Here is a 15,464-nt window from a genome sequence, read left to right as displayed (position 1 = left end):
TAGTTGGCGGCATTTATTGTGCTGTTACTGCACCCCAAGCCCTGATCTTCAAGTTTGCCTTGACAGGCTCATCTCCAGTGAGGGAAACAAATATTTAATAATTCAGTACAATACAGTGTGTGACGTGCTGGAAGAACTTAAAAGGCTGGTGACTCAGTGGGTGGTAGGAGGCATCAAGGTGGGCTTCCTGGTGGAGAAACCAGGACTGAGTATTGAAATACAAGCCCTAGCAGGTTAGATGTAAGGTGAGACACAGGAAGACTATTTCATAACTAAACACCACCACTATCCATCATCTACTGAGCATCTATGACATGCCATGAACATCCTAAGCATTCTCTTCTTTCTTTAATTTAGCCTCCAAATCCCTGTGAGATAGGTCCTGCTATTATTCCTGTTTTGCTGATGAAGAAACTGACAACCCGAGAGGTTGTGCCATTTGCTGGCGGTCACACAGCTAATAAGTAGCAGAACCCAGATTTTAACCCAGATTCCACAGCCCAGTTCCTTGTACCATGACCATGTGTAATCTGCCCCAGAGACGGGAGAGAGAAAGGTGAGTTTGGGAAATGGCAAAGAGTTCGATGCCAGGTGGGGTTGTAGAGAGAGGAAACCGGCCAAAGCTAGATCGGACGGGCCGTGGATAGGAGCCCCCAGAGATTTGCATCATCTCACCAGAGCTCCTTTTGGCTTGGATTGCAGCGGAGGAGTCCCTGGCATGTGACAATCCAGGCTTGCCTGAAAACGGATACCAAATCCTGTACAAGCGACTCTACCTGCCGGGGGAGTCCCTCACCTTCATGTGCTACGAAGGCTTCGAGCTCATGGGCGAAGTGACCATTCGCTGCATCCTAGGACAGCCGTCCCACTGGAACGGTCCACTGCCCGTCTGTAAAGGTAAAGAAATCTGCTCTCCCCGCGGGGTCCAAGGAGCCGGAGATGTCAGGACTGGCTCACAGGGATTCTGCACTTGCTCTCAAAAACGGGGCTACTGCACTTCCTTGAGTCTAAGATGCCACCACCACTATCTGTGCTACTGACAAAGAAAAAAATGACTGCCAGTTAAACTATGACGCTATGTCTTCTCCTCGCTTAGCGTTTTCATTTTTACTTACTAAAGGAGCTCTTTCGAGCTTCGATTTTTATCATCCATCATATTTTTGAAAACGTTAAAATGAAAATATAAGTGAAATCGGTTGGATCCCATGTCTTTAAACTTCCCCACCTTCAGGGTCTGGCACCTGGGAATCATTTGTGACTCAGAGTCTACAGTGTCCTTCAGTGTCACCCCTGTGCCATCAAAAGCTTCAGAGATGCAGAATTTCTTAGGAAAGTCCATTAAAAAAAAAACAAAACCTGCAGTCTTTGGTGGTAAGGCTTTGCAATTATGCAGAGGCAGGGCCGGGACTGGGGGAAGGCAAGACAGGTGTCCGAGGTGAAAACGGTGAAGAGGCTCTCAGAGTCCTGCGATGCAGGGTCACCTTATAAAAGAATCGCCTCCTTAACCCTTTGTGCCCTAGATGCCTGTTTTGCCTCTCCGAGTACTGGCCCTGAGAGCCAGCCTGCTCTGACTCCAGCTTAGAGAACGTGGCGTAAACATTTCCCCCTCCTGCACCCCTTCCCACGGCCACCTGTTCCGTGCGTTAGGAGCGCCCCCCTGTTGCGGCAAAGCGTCCTCCAAGGCGCTCGCACGCCCAGGTTTGCGCGCGCAGGGACCCGTGCGCGCCGCCTAGTGGCAGCGATTAGAACACACCATTGGTTGAAGACACGCCCCCATCTCTGAGCTGGTAGAAAAATGGGGAAATTGCGTCTTAGAATCAACAAAATTAAGTTGTGACATCCCAAGTGAAATTTGGATCGGTGTATCTGGGCCTTTGCAGTGTACAATCAATAATAATAGCCTAAATAGCTTCGATGGTTCAGGCCGGTGGAGCTTAACCTCCTGTGGTGTGAATACACCTTTGAGAAACAGGCAAAAAGCTCTGAATTCACTTCCCAGGGGGGCCAGAAACATGAAGTTTCACATTTCTTTGTGGGAATCCGTAACTTCAGTGGATCCCCAAATGTCTTATTCATGAACCCCAGTTTTAAGGCTTAAAAACACTTTCTCACTGGCTTTTCCACTCCTAGGGGGATGTGTCCAAAAGAAACGAAAACAGATACTCAAACACTTGTACAATAATGTTTATAGCAGCATCATTCATAACAGCCAACAGATGGAAACATTCTAAATGTCCATCAACTGAATGAGTAAGCAAAAATGTGGCATAGTCATCCAATGGAATATCATGCAGTCATAAAAAGAAATGAAGTTCTGGTACGTGCTACAGCATAGATGAACCTCTAAAACGTTACGCTAAGTGAAAAAAGCAGGACACAAAAGGTCACATATCCATGTATAGGAAATATCCAGAATAGGTAAATCCATACAGACAGTAAGCAAACTAGTGCCTGCCCAAGGCTGCTTAATGAGCACAGAGTTTGTTTTGGGGTGATGAACATGTTTTGGAACTACACAGAGGTGACGGTTGCCTAACTTTGTGTATGTGCTCAATGCCGCTGAATGGAACATTTTTAAATGCTTAATTTTATGTTCTGTGAATTTTACCTATACAAAAAAAAAAAAAAGATTCCCCTGAATCACCTCATTTAAGCCTCATGACCACAGCCTGGGACAGGTGGGCGAGCCATCTACCTATTTACAGATGTGGCAGGAGAGGCTCTGAGAAGTTAAGTGAGTTTCCCAAAGCCACACAGCTAGTATGAGACAAAGCTAGGAGTTGAACCCACATCTCCTGACTGTTACATCCCCTGCGTCTTCTACAGCGGGCTACCTGCAGGTGGGCTTCAGGGCTGTTAGGGAAGCAAGCCCCCAACCAGCCCGTCACCCCAGCATCAGAAGCACCCAGGGTGTTCATTAGAAACATATCCCTGAATCTGCCCCAGAATAGCCCCAGGGTGTTCTACAAAATCAGTCATTGGCCGGTGGACCCTGGAATAAGCATTCTAACAAGCTGTCGTTGCTCAAATGCCCTTTGAATTTGAGAACCATTTAGGTGGTTTCCAAACACAGGATGCAAACCCAAACAGAGTTCTGGACACCTTCCAGAGAGATTCTGATTCGCTGTGTCTAAGACAGGACCCAGAGACTAATCAAACTGGCATCACAGGTGTATCATGTCATCAGCCCACTGGCATAGGGATGCCATTTAATCTCACCTGGTGTCAAGCAGGAGCTTAGCATATGAATGACAATGACTTGTACAAGCAGTCTTTTTTATTTATTTTATTTATTTAGTTTTTGAGACAGAGTCTTGCTCTGTTGCCCAGGCTAGAGTGCAGTGGTGTCATCACAGCTCACAGCAACCTCAAACTCCTGGGCTCAAGCGATCCTCCTGCCTCAGCCTCCCAAGCAGCTGGGACTACAGGCATGCGCCACCACACCCGGCTAATTTTTCTATTTTTAGTATAGACGGTGTCTCGCTCTTGCTCAGGCTGGTCTTGAAAAAGCAGTTCTTAACAAGAGAACAAGAGGTCCTTTTGAAGAGCAGAGAACATTAAGAAAGCATGCATTAACATTTAAGACAGATGCCTTCTTTTATTCTCCCATAATTTAATTAAGTCCAGCCCTGTATTTGAATCTATTTTTGGTAGCACAGGAAACTTACTTTGTAGAGTTAAAATATGGGGAAGTTTTCCCGAAGCTAAGAGTTCCTGGAAACCCTCTAACTGTTACATGGACATTAATAGAAGTTAATTTGATGTTGTCAGTAAGTTTCCTGTGGGGAAGAAAAATGAACAGGGTCTGTTTTTTTAAAAATAACTTAAGTAAGGATACCATGAGAAGGGCCATTTTGGACTCTACATGTTTTATCTGCCCACTGATTTTTTAAATTCTTCCCGGATTAATTACAAAAGTATCTCATGGAACAAGTAGAAAAACATCAAGAGTTACAAAAAAAAAGCATTCGAGAATTTTTCCTTCCTTCCTCCACCCCTTCCCTGCCTCTCTGGAAGCCAATAATCACCTGAGTTTCCAGTGTCATCTTTCCCTGGATTTATACAAATAGACGTACTTGGAAAGAGGAGCAGGAGTTGTTTATCTTTTACAAAAAAAAAGGTCGTGCCATATCGATGCCATACTGTATTCCGTGTTTTGCGTTTTCTCTGCTTGGCAGAGACATTTAAAAAATATTTTTAAAACTGTAGCTCCATCTTATTTTTTTTTGACGGCTGCCCATCATTTCACGCTATGCGTGTTTCTCAATACATCAGTCTTTCCTCCGTTGATGGAGCTACTGGTTCCCTTCTGGGTTTTTTTGTTTGTTTGTTGTGTTTTGTTTTGCTAAAAACATCCTTGCCCATGAATCCCTGGATGCTGGCACTTTTCATCCTGCAGAACAGATTCCTCCAAGTGGGACTGATGGCGTGGCAAGGATCTGTGGAGGCCGGGCTGTTGTGGATGTTGCCACAGTGTTTCCCAGAACTGGAGTCATCCACACCCCCCCAGCGATCGGTGATAATGACCATTTCTCCACATCCTCGCCAGCACTGGATGTTATCGATTTATTTCTAATGTGGCCCATCTCATAGGAAAATGCAACTACCATCAGAAAATACACAAATGACCAAAAAACAGGAAGAGATTTAAAATGCTCAGTTTTGCAGGTTATTCCTGAAACCTGTGTTTTCCATCTACTAGTATCCCTTGAAGCCCCACCGGGTGAGTTAGCTCACTGCCCCTCACCTTCTTCCACAACTATGGCAGAATTCCCACCAGGAGAGGCTGTCGGGAGACCCCTGCGCCTTTCTCCCATATCCGTTTCCACTCCTGGGATGCCCCTCTCCCACCAGCGACTCTGTAAGGCCATGATAAGTCGCTTCCTCTTCTGAAAAAAAGGTGGGGTCCATGACTTTGTGGTCTGGAGTTGGGGAAGCAGTTCACAGCCAATGTGAGGCCACCCGACTAGGACCCAGGGGCTCTGGACTCCAGCCTGGCTGTGCTGGAGTGGACCGTCTGTGCAACCCTGGGTGAGCCACTCTCCCTCTCTGACCTTGGTTTCCCTTTGTATGAAATAATTGGGAGAGTCCGGATCAGTGTCTCCAAGGAAGAGTCAGCGGGCCCACCCGCTGCCTTATTGGGGAGTTGGTGAGACTTGTAGAAGTCCACCCCAAAGAATGTCACCCTGGCAGGTCCCAGAAAGGGCTCAGGAGTCTGCATTTTAACATGCTCCCCGGGGGACCGTGGACACAGGGCCCCATGGGACATAAGATTCAATGCCCCCTTCTAGTCCTAAGATGCCGTGCACATTCACGAGCTCCCAGACCCTCAACCGTGGTCCAGCTCGTGTCTTGGGCGGGCAGCATCTGCCTCAATCTTTTTGTTTTCTTGATACCAGAGCTCAGAGATGCCTGAACTCAGGTAGCCACTCGGCTTTTCAATTGGTTTTATTGTCATTGCATAATGGTGACGTAGATCAGAGAGTAACGTCAACCAGGCACTAATTAGGAAGTCTTGGGGTTCCTGGAGGAAATGCTCGTCCTTGTGGGTATGTTTTTGTGCTCAGCCCTGTGATGACTGATGCATGGGCTGCCAGCCCCCATCACTTTGAACCTCCAGAGAAGTTTTACAGAAAATATAAGTGAATGAACACAGTTTTGCATGCAACACAAGGAGCCTAGTCACATAAATATGGAATAAAAATGAGATTAGAAAGGTTTATATAAATATATACCTCGAAGTAGGAAAATAATTTCACCTCTGGGTGAATTTTGAATAAAGGTCTTGAGCCTCATGGTTCATCAGGACTTTGTCCTGCAAGACAACTTGAAAAGACCCTAACCATATAGTTCAGAGCAGAGAAGAGAGAAAAGTCCCCATTTAAATCCTGCCTCCATCACTTAGAAGCTGTGTGATGTCAGAGAAGTCGCTTCACTTCTCTGAACCTCTGTTTGCTCATCTGTAAAATGGGGTGATAATAGTATCGCCCTAATGAGATCGTTGTGAAGGTTAAAGAGCGAATGTATATGGAACCCATGGCACGATATTGGACACGTGGTGAGTGTTCAGTAACTATCTGCTATCACTATTTTTGCTCACTTCTTACCTATCTCATCTTTCCTTGGGAACTCAGGAAATGAACATGTCCCGGCATTTCCACCGACTGCAGTAGCCCAAGATAAGCAAACACACAGCATTAACTTCAGCAAAGTGTGGCACAGACTTTTGCATCTAAACTGGGGAGGGGGGAGCCCATTTCATGCAAACAGAGCGAATTCACCTTACGTTGACCAGCGCTTCCCGATTTCTCTTTCAGTTAATCAAGACAGTTTCGAACACGCTTTAGAAGGTGAGTTCCAGAATGACGAACATCCAATAAATCAGTCTCATAGCAGAACACGAGGACAGGTCTTTGAATATCTTTATCCAGGTGCTTCCAAATAATAAAATAACGAATGTCGCCTTGACACCGTCAAAGATCATTACAGAAGAAATGATATCGTAAGGGGAAAAAAATAATGGAATTTGCAAGTTAGGGTCCTAAATATAACCCGAAGGGGATTTGACACCAGTTGTGTACATGACTATGACAGCGAGGTGGGGAAAGCTGAGAGTCTGTAGGAAAGAGAAAAACCGAGAAAGACGCAACGCTATTGTAAAACATTTTGTGATGCTGAATCAGAGACATCTCGCCTCCCACAGCGAGCATGCTCCTGGTTTCTGGAGGGACAAGTTTTCCCTGGGAGTGTCCCATGGTCCGTTTTCCACTGAGGCTTCTTTCTTCCCCAAGATTACCAGTCCCTTCTCCCCTCTCCTCTTTGCCTCTCTTCTCCTTTTATTAGGAATTCCCAAGTGAGGTTTATTGATGAGCACCAGATCTTTAAAACTCTCCAGGATTTTATTTTCGTTTCTGTTTTCATTCTGCAGTTCATTCCCAGAACGCTCTCTCTTCTGTGTCGCCTCTATTAAATTTGGTATAAAACCATTCACCCGGGCTGAGATATCATAAAAAATATATATGCTGTAATATATCATTTCATTTTTTTTTTTAAACGTTTCAACCAATGAAGCAGCTTTGATGATTATTTCTGGAGCCATCTCTAGCTTTCTGACAATAATGAGTTCACTTGGAAGCAGGGGCTATGTGAATTACATTTCATTAGCAGCTGTTGCTGGTAACAATGTTTTAATCCAAGCAGGTAGAGCGGGGCTCTAATACAAGTGATGGGAGGAACACGGATTAGTCACTCCGCTTGGAAAATAGAGGGCATTTCGTGTGACGCTCCGCTCAGAGCACCCTTTCTCTGCCTTTTGCCAACCAATGAACCATGAGAACGTCTCAAAGGGCTGGGGTTGCTCGGATATTATGAGCGCCATCGTAACGTTTTGTGCTCGGGCATTTATCGTGGGCATTAGGATTGATTTTTCAGACCCTGTAAAGTGGCAGTTAATGGATTATAGATTGGTGTACAGCTAAACTCTATTAGATGTGACCATGGAGAATGGCAGAGGAAACCTGGAGGCCAAGTTTCCAGAAGAGATATGGGGTTCTCCCTTCAAGCTGTGCTGGGAAAAATGCCCCCAGCCCCTGCAACAGCTGTCGTAGTTCTTGCAATTGCCACAAACATCGGGAGGTAGCGGGAGCCCAAGAGAGGGCAGCCCAAGGATGTGCACAGGTGGCCTCTGAGAGTCCAAACTGGGTCTTCACCGTTGGGTGTCATTGGGGTGTGCAGAATTGACAGCTGTCCCAGCTGCCGTCCTGGCTCCTCAGAGGCGGCTCCTGGGGAGTCTGACTCAGTAGTTCTGGGAGGGGCCCACCAGTCTGGGTGCGATGAGCTCCCCGGCCCCGGGTGAGCAGCCAGGCTTGGGAACCCCTGCTTGGACACCCGGTGGCTGGACTCCCAGCACCACCTGACTCTTGGACATACGGGCAGCCTGTCCCCGCCCACCACTCCTGAATCCCGGGTCCAGACCCTTCCTACCTCTCCTCTCCACTCCATGAAAGGTCAAGTAAGTCTGCCTTCCCAGCTAGTGCATTTGGGATTCTCTCCAAGTCTTCCTTTGAATTGGATTTTAACCAGATTTCAACTGTAGCCCCTCAAAAATGGGCACGGTATGACCAGGGTTCCAACAGTATCATTCTCAGCTGTCCCCATGGCCGTCCCACTCAAGCATGAGTCTGGGCTCCATCACAAAGAACCAGCACTCTTCCCTCCTCTAGAGATGGTTCTCTGAGATCTAAGGCTCTGTGATGGCGGTTCTTTGGGTGGGTGCAGAACTGGCAAGGCGGGGGCTCACCTGGGAGCCAGGTCCCCGTGTGAGTCACGCGTGTGAAGAATGAGGACCTCACTGGCCCCTGTGTTCAGTAGCAGAAGCGGCAGCCGAGTCGTCGCTGGAAGGAGGGAACATGGCCCTGGCGATCTTCATCCCGGTCCTCGTCATCTCCTTGCTGCTGGGAGGAGCCTACATTTACATCACAAGGTAGGGAGCCACCAGCACCCCGGGGGGACAGGGCAGCTCACCTGAGACTGAGGGTCTCCACCTGTGGCTTGGGGATAGCGGCATTGGTGTGATCATAGAGATGGTGTGATTCGGCTCGACGGGGTGGGGTACATATTTGCACTGGGCACCTGCCAAGCCTCCGTGGTGGGAGGGCTGAGGACACGGCCGCAAATAAGACTCAAAGAGCTTATGGTTTAGGGGGACTCAGACGTTACACGTTACCGTGCACACTGACTCATTCACTCACTCACTCATTTTTTCATGCAACAAATACGTATTGACAACCTAATGTGTACCAGACATTGCCCCAGGTATTCAAGATCATAGAACTTGCATTTGATAAAGAAGGAAGATAGGAAACTATGGCTAGGATAGTCACTAATTCATCCGAATTCACAATTATCGAGCATCTCCTCTGTGCCAGGCGGTTTTCTGGGTTCTAAAAACATCATTTGAGAACAAAATAGAAGGAAATCTTTGCCCTCCCAGGGCTCAGACTCTAATGGGGGAAGACAGACAATATGAAAAGTATAAAGAAAAGCATATAGTATATTAGAAGGTTATAAATGCAGCAAGGAAGAGAAAGCTGGGAAGGAGGGGAAAAGGGTTCAGGAATAGAAGTGGTGGCTGCATTTTAAATGCAGTAAGTAGAGGAGGCCCCACTGGGAAATGACATTTGAGCAAGGACTTGAAAGGGATCATGAGTCACCCATGCAGATATGTGGGAGAGGAATGTTTCAGGAAGAGAAATAGCATGTGCAAAGGTCCTGAGGTAGGCATGTGCCTAACATAAGTTGTTCCTGCCCCTGAGGAGCTCATAGCTTAGTGGGGCGAGAGGAGAGTAAGTACAGAAATAAATTATTACACACTAAGGTAAACACAGTGGAGGAAAGAGATGGGGTATAGTGAGTAACGGAGAAATCACCTTGAAATAGGTGGTTGCAGAAGGCTGCTCTAAGGCGACATGGCATATAGAAGGTGTTCAATAAATGCTCATTATTGTTGTTGTTGCCCTTTGCATTAAAGAGGGACTCCAATCACCTTACAGGTGAAAACAAATTAAGTTCCACGCCCTCCCCAGTAAGGAGAGGTCCCAAGGCTTTAGTTGTCACCGGCTGGGTTACGAGCTGAGAGCTATTACGATTTCTGCTTTCACCTCACTAAGAGTCTCGCCTGCAGGAGGCTGTTGGCACACATCCTCCTCGTTGTCACTCACGGAGGTGCCGCTGCCTGGGAAGTGGCGCCACTCTGCACATTCAGTGTCGTGATTTGTCAGAAAGTAACTTCTCTCTCCCTCTGTCTCTCCCCCAGATGTCGCTACTACTCCAGCCTCCGCCTGCCCCTGATGTACTCTCACCCCTACAGCCAGATCACTGTCGAAACCGAGTTTGACAACCCCATCTACGAGACAGGGGTGAGTTCCTTCCTCTTTGCTCTGAATTCACCGGCAACGAAATGGGAGGTTTCCTTTCCTCTTGCTCACAAGAGGCATAGCCACTGGTCCTGTCTCCAGCCCGCTGAGACCCCTATGGGGATAACTGCTGGGAGAACCCAGCTGTCTTTGCAAGTGATGGAGGCTGATGACAAGCCCATGAGGCTCTTCCCTCTCAGCAGAACGCCCACAGAAGGAAGGGTCTGCACCCAACATCCGCCGAGAGAGGGCCAAGAGGGGTCAGTGCCTCCCGGCGCGGCACAGCCCACTGCCACATTGCCATCCTTATCGCATGGTAGTGTGCGACATGCCTGTGCATTCGAGCGGCAGGCCCTGCGTTGGGTACTGGAGACACAGTCATGAGTCAAAGAGACACAGATCCTGCCAGCAATGAGCTTCCAGTCTTGCAAAGGAGAAAGATATCAATAATAATAATAATAGTAATATATACCATGTGCTGAGCACTTTCGATGCATAATGTCCTTAAATCCTTGCAGCTGTTTGCAATAGGTTCCACAGTTATCTCTGATTGGTTAATGAGGACACTGAGTCCCAGAGAGAGGAAAAAATGATTTGGCCAAGGTTGCACACAGCCAGAATTCACAGCCTGGTGCCAGGATGCAACCCAACCTGATCCCCTAAATTATTGTACTATCCTGCCTCCTTTGAACCTCAAATAATCAAACATGCCCATGAATATCTTGGTTATAATAAATCATGATTTTTAAGGACTGTAAAAAAAACTGGACAGGGTGGTATGAGGGTGTATGTTGGGGGACACTTGGAGAGGGTTGGGGAAGACATCTTTGAGAAGCTATAGTAAAGCTGAGACGTAGGAGGTGGGCTGAAGAGGGTGCCAGGCAGAAGGGAGAGCACATGCAAAGGCCCAGAGGCACATGTGAGAAACCAAATGGCTGGACGTGACTTTGCGAAACCACAACCCTTCAAATTCACTGTGTAATGATGTGCAATCATCTCCCAATGTTTGGGGGACATAAACTTGGCTTCTTCCTTGTCCCTGCTAGCTTCCCCTCACCTCCACCTGCTCTGATCTCCTGAGTTAGTTATCTATTGATGTGTAACAATAGTATTGCAAATTTGAGGACCTAAAACAACACATATTTATCATCTCGTGGTTTCTATAGGTCAGGAATCCAGGCACCGCTTAGCTCGGTCCTCTGCTTCAGGGCTCACAGGCTCCAAACAAGGCGTCGGCTGGGGCTGCAGTCTCATCTGAGGCTCGACCAGGGAAGGGTCCATCCCCGGGTTCACACAGTTGTTGGCGGCATTGAGTTCTTTGCAGGTTGCTGGAATGAGGCCTCAGTTTCTAGCAGGCTGTCATCTGGAGGTATTTCCACGTGGGCCTCTCTATAGAGCAGCTCTCAGCATCGCAGCTTGTGTCTTCAAAGAGAGAGAGAGAGACTCCTTGCAAGACAAAGTCACAATCCTGGGTCACATAAACACGGAAGTGACATCCTAGCACCTTTGTATTCTATTGGTTAGAATCCAGTCACAGGTCCCACCCACCCTAAAGTGGAGGGGACCACACAAGGATGTGAGCCCCGTTAGGGTGGTCCATGGGGACCACCTCAGAGCCTTCCCACCACATTCCCATCTGCCGTGGAGCATAGGTGGGATTGCATATCTGCATTGGCTCAGCCAGAACTGGAGACCTCTATTAAAGCCTGTGACAGTGACCACTTCCATGGGTGAGCCTACAGCTTCTTATATCTCTCTGTCCTTTGTCCCTGAGGCCTGGAACACATTATGCATGCTCCATAAATATTGGAGAAAGCAAACTTGTAGCTACCCACATGTTGCCGTCCTTGTAGATGGCACTGGTGAGCGAGGGCAGGTGTTATTTTGCATTCTACGTAGCTTGCTTACAAATCTTGAAAAAAGGTCAGGCTGATGAAAAGGGGCGTTTTTTAGAGACTAGACATTATTAATACTTAGTAGGGTATATCAGTGACCTAGAGCTATAATAATATTAAGTAAAAAACAATCCCAAAACTCAGTGGCTTAAAACAATGAGCATTAATTCGCTCATCAGCTGTGGGGCAATGTCTGAAGCTAGTCTCAGCTGGGTGGTAGTCCTGGCATTGGCTGGGTGGTGGCTGGGTGACTCAGCCCTGTTCTCTGTTTGTCCTTCATCTCACCGCAAGGTCTAAAGGCCAGCAGGATGTGTCTGCTCATGGTGCTGGCAGAGGGGCAGGACACAAGAACAAGCACCGGTTGTGTGCCATCTTCCTATAAACCACTGGCAAAAGCCAGGCGGGGTCAGGTGGAAGAGCACCACGAAGTCACGGCCGAGGTCATGCACACAGGAGGGCGTGAAGAACTGGAACCATCAGCATATCGCTCTACTACACGAGATCTAACAAATCTGTGCTCCTCTCTCTTGCAGGAAACCAGGGAGTACGAGGTCTCCATCTAAAGAGAGCTACGCTTTAGAAGGGAACTTACGGACAGGAACGCAACTACAACCTCCTCGAGACATTCATCCAGAGACCACGTGGCATTTGATGGAAACCCCAGAGTGTCAACTGTCTTTCCTTTAGACTCTTTCTTGAAGATTTACTGTTTTTCTTCACTGTATTTATTATATTTAAAAAAGTGAAACAGGTGTGGTTTGGATGTATCGCGGCCGTAGCCAAATTCACGTTACAGCCTCAGTCCTGAGGGCAGGTGGAAGACTTCAACACGGCAAATGGCAGCCGCAGAAACGAACCGCAGATCGAGTGTCTCCCGCCGGGAACGCCACGCTAAGGCTCATCCACCTGCATGCGTCTTCGGGAATCCGTGCCCGTGGCGTTTTCAGTACAAAGCTAAGCCCCCAGATTAGGCTGGAAAGATTATTATTTATTATTGGCTTAGCGTGGGTCGGAATTCAGCCTGGGTACGGAAACCCATTTTTGAAGGTCAGCTCCAAAACAAATTCCGTGCCCTCCCTTCCAGTTTTGCCGGCTTCTAAAAGGTCTTGTCCCATCCCCTGCCTCTCGTGGTCCTAAAGGCTGCAGAGGTGTCGCATAAACATTGTGCTTTACCACCAGGGCCTCACAGGACGTTGACAAAATTTAAAAAAAAAAAAAAAAACTCTTTTTTTTCTAAAAAGGCGATAAATGACAAAAAGGAAAATTTTCAGAGAGAATGAGAGATGCGAGAGTTGCAATGAAGAATTGAGTGGGGGGGAGAATGTCAGGTGAGGGAACCGAACTAATAAAATGTTCTTTTCTTTGACGCTCCGTCAGGATGAAAAAGGAAGTAATTTATGTTACGAGTGTCGGAATCCATCATCTTGTTCAGCCGGCCACCGTCAAGATGTGATAATAAATCTACAGGCTTGGGAGGCACAGACAGCCTCACTCATATAGTTATAAGGGAGGGAGGAGGTGCCATGTTCCGGAATCCAGGTGTGAGCTCTGTTTTTCTCCTGGGGTTCTGAAATGTCTTAGCTCTCAAAACGGAGGCGACTCAAACGCTCTCTCTCTCTGAAAGGTGTCACCTTCAGAATATACTCGCAATCAAGTCATTCGGGGGGAAAATTCCTATGAGACGAAACTTCTTTTCTATTCTTCAAAGGTCGGCCTGGATGTTGGATATTGGCATGAATGGTGACCGTGGAGAGGCAGAGAATGGGGACGGGATTTAAAAATCACAGCGAGGCCGGGTCTGATGGCTCACGCCTGTAATTCCAGCACTTTGAGAGGCCGAGGTGGGAGGATGGCTTGAGGCCAGGAGTTCAAGACCAGCCTGGGCAACATAATGAGACCCCCCACACACACACACAATCCCGTCTCTACAAAAAATTAAAAAAATTGAAATTAAAAAAAGAAAAATCAAAGCAAAGTATCCAATGGAATTCGCATCATCTGACCTGAACACCAATAAGGACAGAAGGAAGAATTTCAGCCAGAAAGGAATTCACAACACCACATCTAATCACATGTGCATCCTTAGATTGTATCAGGGTCCCTTTGCCCCAGCCCACGGGGACTAGTGAGTGTGTGACTCTTTGGGAAACTCTTTTCTAAATACAGGTATGAAGAAAAGGAGGAGGGTGAGGGTGTATGGAAGGAATAGCGTGTGTGAGGCAGATTCGCCTCTCTGGGACTGGTGGCAAGGTGGCGATGGCCGATGGCTTAGACAGGCAAACAGGCTCGGCGGCTGTTGGAGCCCTCTTTGGTGCCCTCCCGTGCTTTCTAGAATTGTTTTAGATCTGCTGGTTTTCAAATAAGAAAACCGCCATGCCATGGGGAGAATGGCTGGGAGTCCACATTTTGGTAGTTGCTTTGGAAACATCTCGAGCAAGATGGGGACGTTGGTTTTATGCACACACATCCTCCTTCCCAGCAGGAGCTCGGACCTCGATCTTGGGGTTCTGCGGCTGGAATATTTTCCTTCTGCCAGAAAAGAACTGTGCGTTTACACTTCTGAAGGCATGCATTTGTGGTGCATGGCAAGAAATAGGTATCGGCTGTTTCCGGGACCCAAAGCCCAGCCCCATTTAATGCAAAAACCAGAGAAGAAGCGTTCCAGGCCATTAGTGAACAACGTCATATTTGGAGAAAGACAACAAGACAAATAATGTAATCTTTTTTTAAAAAAGTGAGAATCCAATCTTTGCTTTCATTTCTATCTGATGCTTATTTTAACCCTAACCCTGGGTCATCTGGAATGAAGAACTCTATTAATGATATTTGATTTTAGAACATATTATGGCTGTGTAAAAACTAAACATTTGCCTTTTCTAAAGATTGACAGAACATAAACCTTTATTCTAAACCTGCTCCCTAAAACTGGTGGGGCCATGGCCCAGGTAGTCTTATTGGCTATTGGAGAGATAGAAAAGGTGTTGGGGTTTTTTGGTTGTTTTTTTTTTTAAGGAGACCAATGTCTTAGTTCCGTCTTGGTAGTACAGCACCTGTAACCATGTTTTAAAAGTTTGTTTTAGCCTAGAGATGGATCATGTGAGTTCAATGGCATACAGTGTGATTGAAAAGACAGGTTGATGTCTATTTTTCTTTTTAAAATATCTGAATGTGTATTTGTAATATGTAAAAGTAAAAAAAATAATAATAGTGCCAAAAACGTGCAAGGCATCTCATTGCAGTTCATATATGTCTGTTTTTATATAAAGATCACTATTAAAACCCATTGGGATTAAATATTTTTGAACAGGATACACTCTTGAGAAACTCGAGAATGAACTGAGCCTTCCCACAAGCCACTCTTTGTTTTTAAAACAGTGGGAAATACGTTTACAGCGATCGCGAGCTTCGGAGAGTGCATGCGATGGCGTGTGTTACATGCTAATTCACAGAAGCTGCCTCTGTCGGCCTTCACCCTGTGCTTTAAAAATGCACAAACTGAACGCTCTTCGGCTTGGAGCTCAGCTTTTAGCCTTTTTTTTTTGGTAGAATTATTTAGCTAACATAAGTATTCCGATCACTACTTGATGACCATCCTTACTTGGTGTCATAGACGTGCTTTAACGCCGACCTTCTGATGCTAGCTCCTTGGAGAGCC

At 46.8% G+C, this 15,464-nt stretch overlaps 1 protein-coding gene across 1 annotated transcript in view; it reads left to right on the top strand.

Moving 5' to 3' along the window:
- Positions 1-12,789, top strand: part of SEZ6L (seizure related 6 homolog (mouse)-like) — a gene marked incomplete at its 5' end in the record, with an annotated part of 76,714 nt that extends 63,925 nt beyond the window's left edge. Inside the window, 4 exons of the mRNA XM_012644092.1 lie at positions 6,318-6,350; positions 8,371-8,482; positions 9,815-9,917; positions 12,343-12,789. Coding sequence (XP_012499546.1) covers positions 6,318-6,350; positions 8,371-8,482; positions 9,815-9,917; positions 12,343-12,372 — 278 coding nt within the window. The remainder of the gene's footprint in view (positions 1-6,317; positions 6,351-8,370; positions 8,483-9,814; positions 9,918-12,342) is intronic.
- Between the last annotated feature and the right edge of the window lie 2,675 nt (positions 12,790-15,464).

This window comes from Propithecus coquereli, unplaced genomic scaffold (genome assembly GCF_000956105.1).
Source record: "Propithecus coquereli isolate 6110/MARCELLA unplaced genomic scaffold, Pcoq_1.0 Scaffold206, whole genome shotgun sequence".
NCBI classification, from domain to species: Eukaryota; Metazoa; Chordata; class Mammalia; order Primates; family Indriidae; genus Propithecus; species Propithecus coquereli.
Note: the sequence above shows the minus strand (reverse complement) of the source record. Positions and strands in the feature narration are given on the sequence as shown.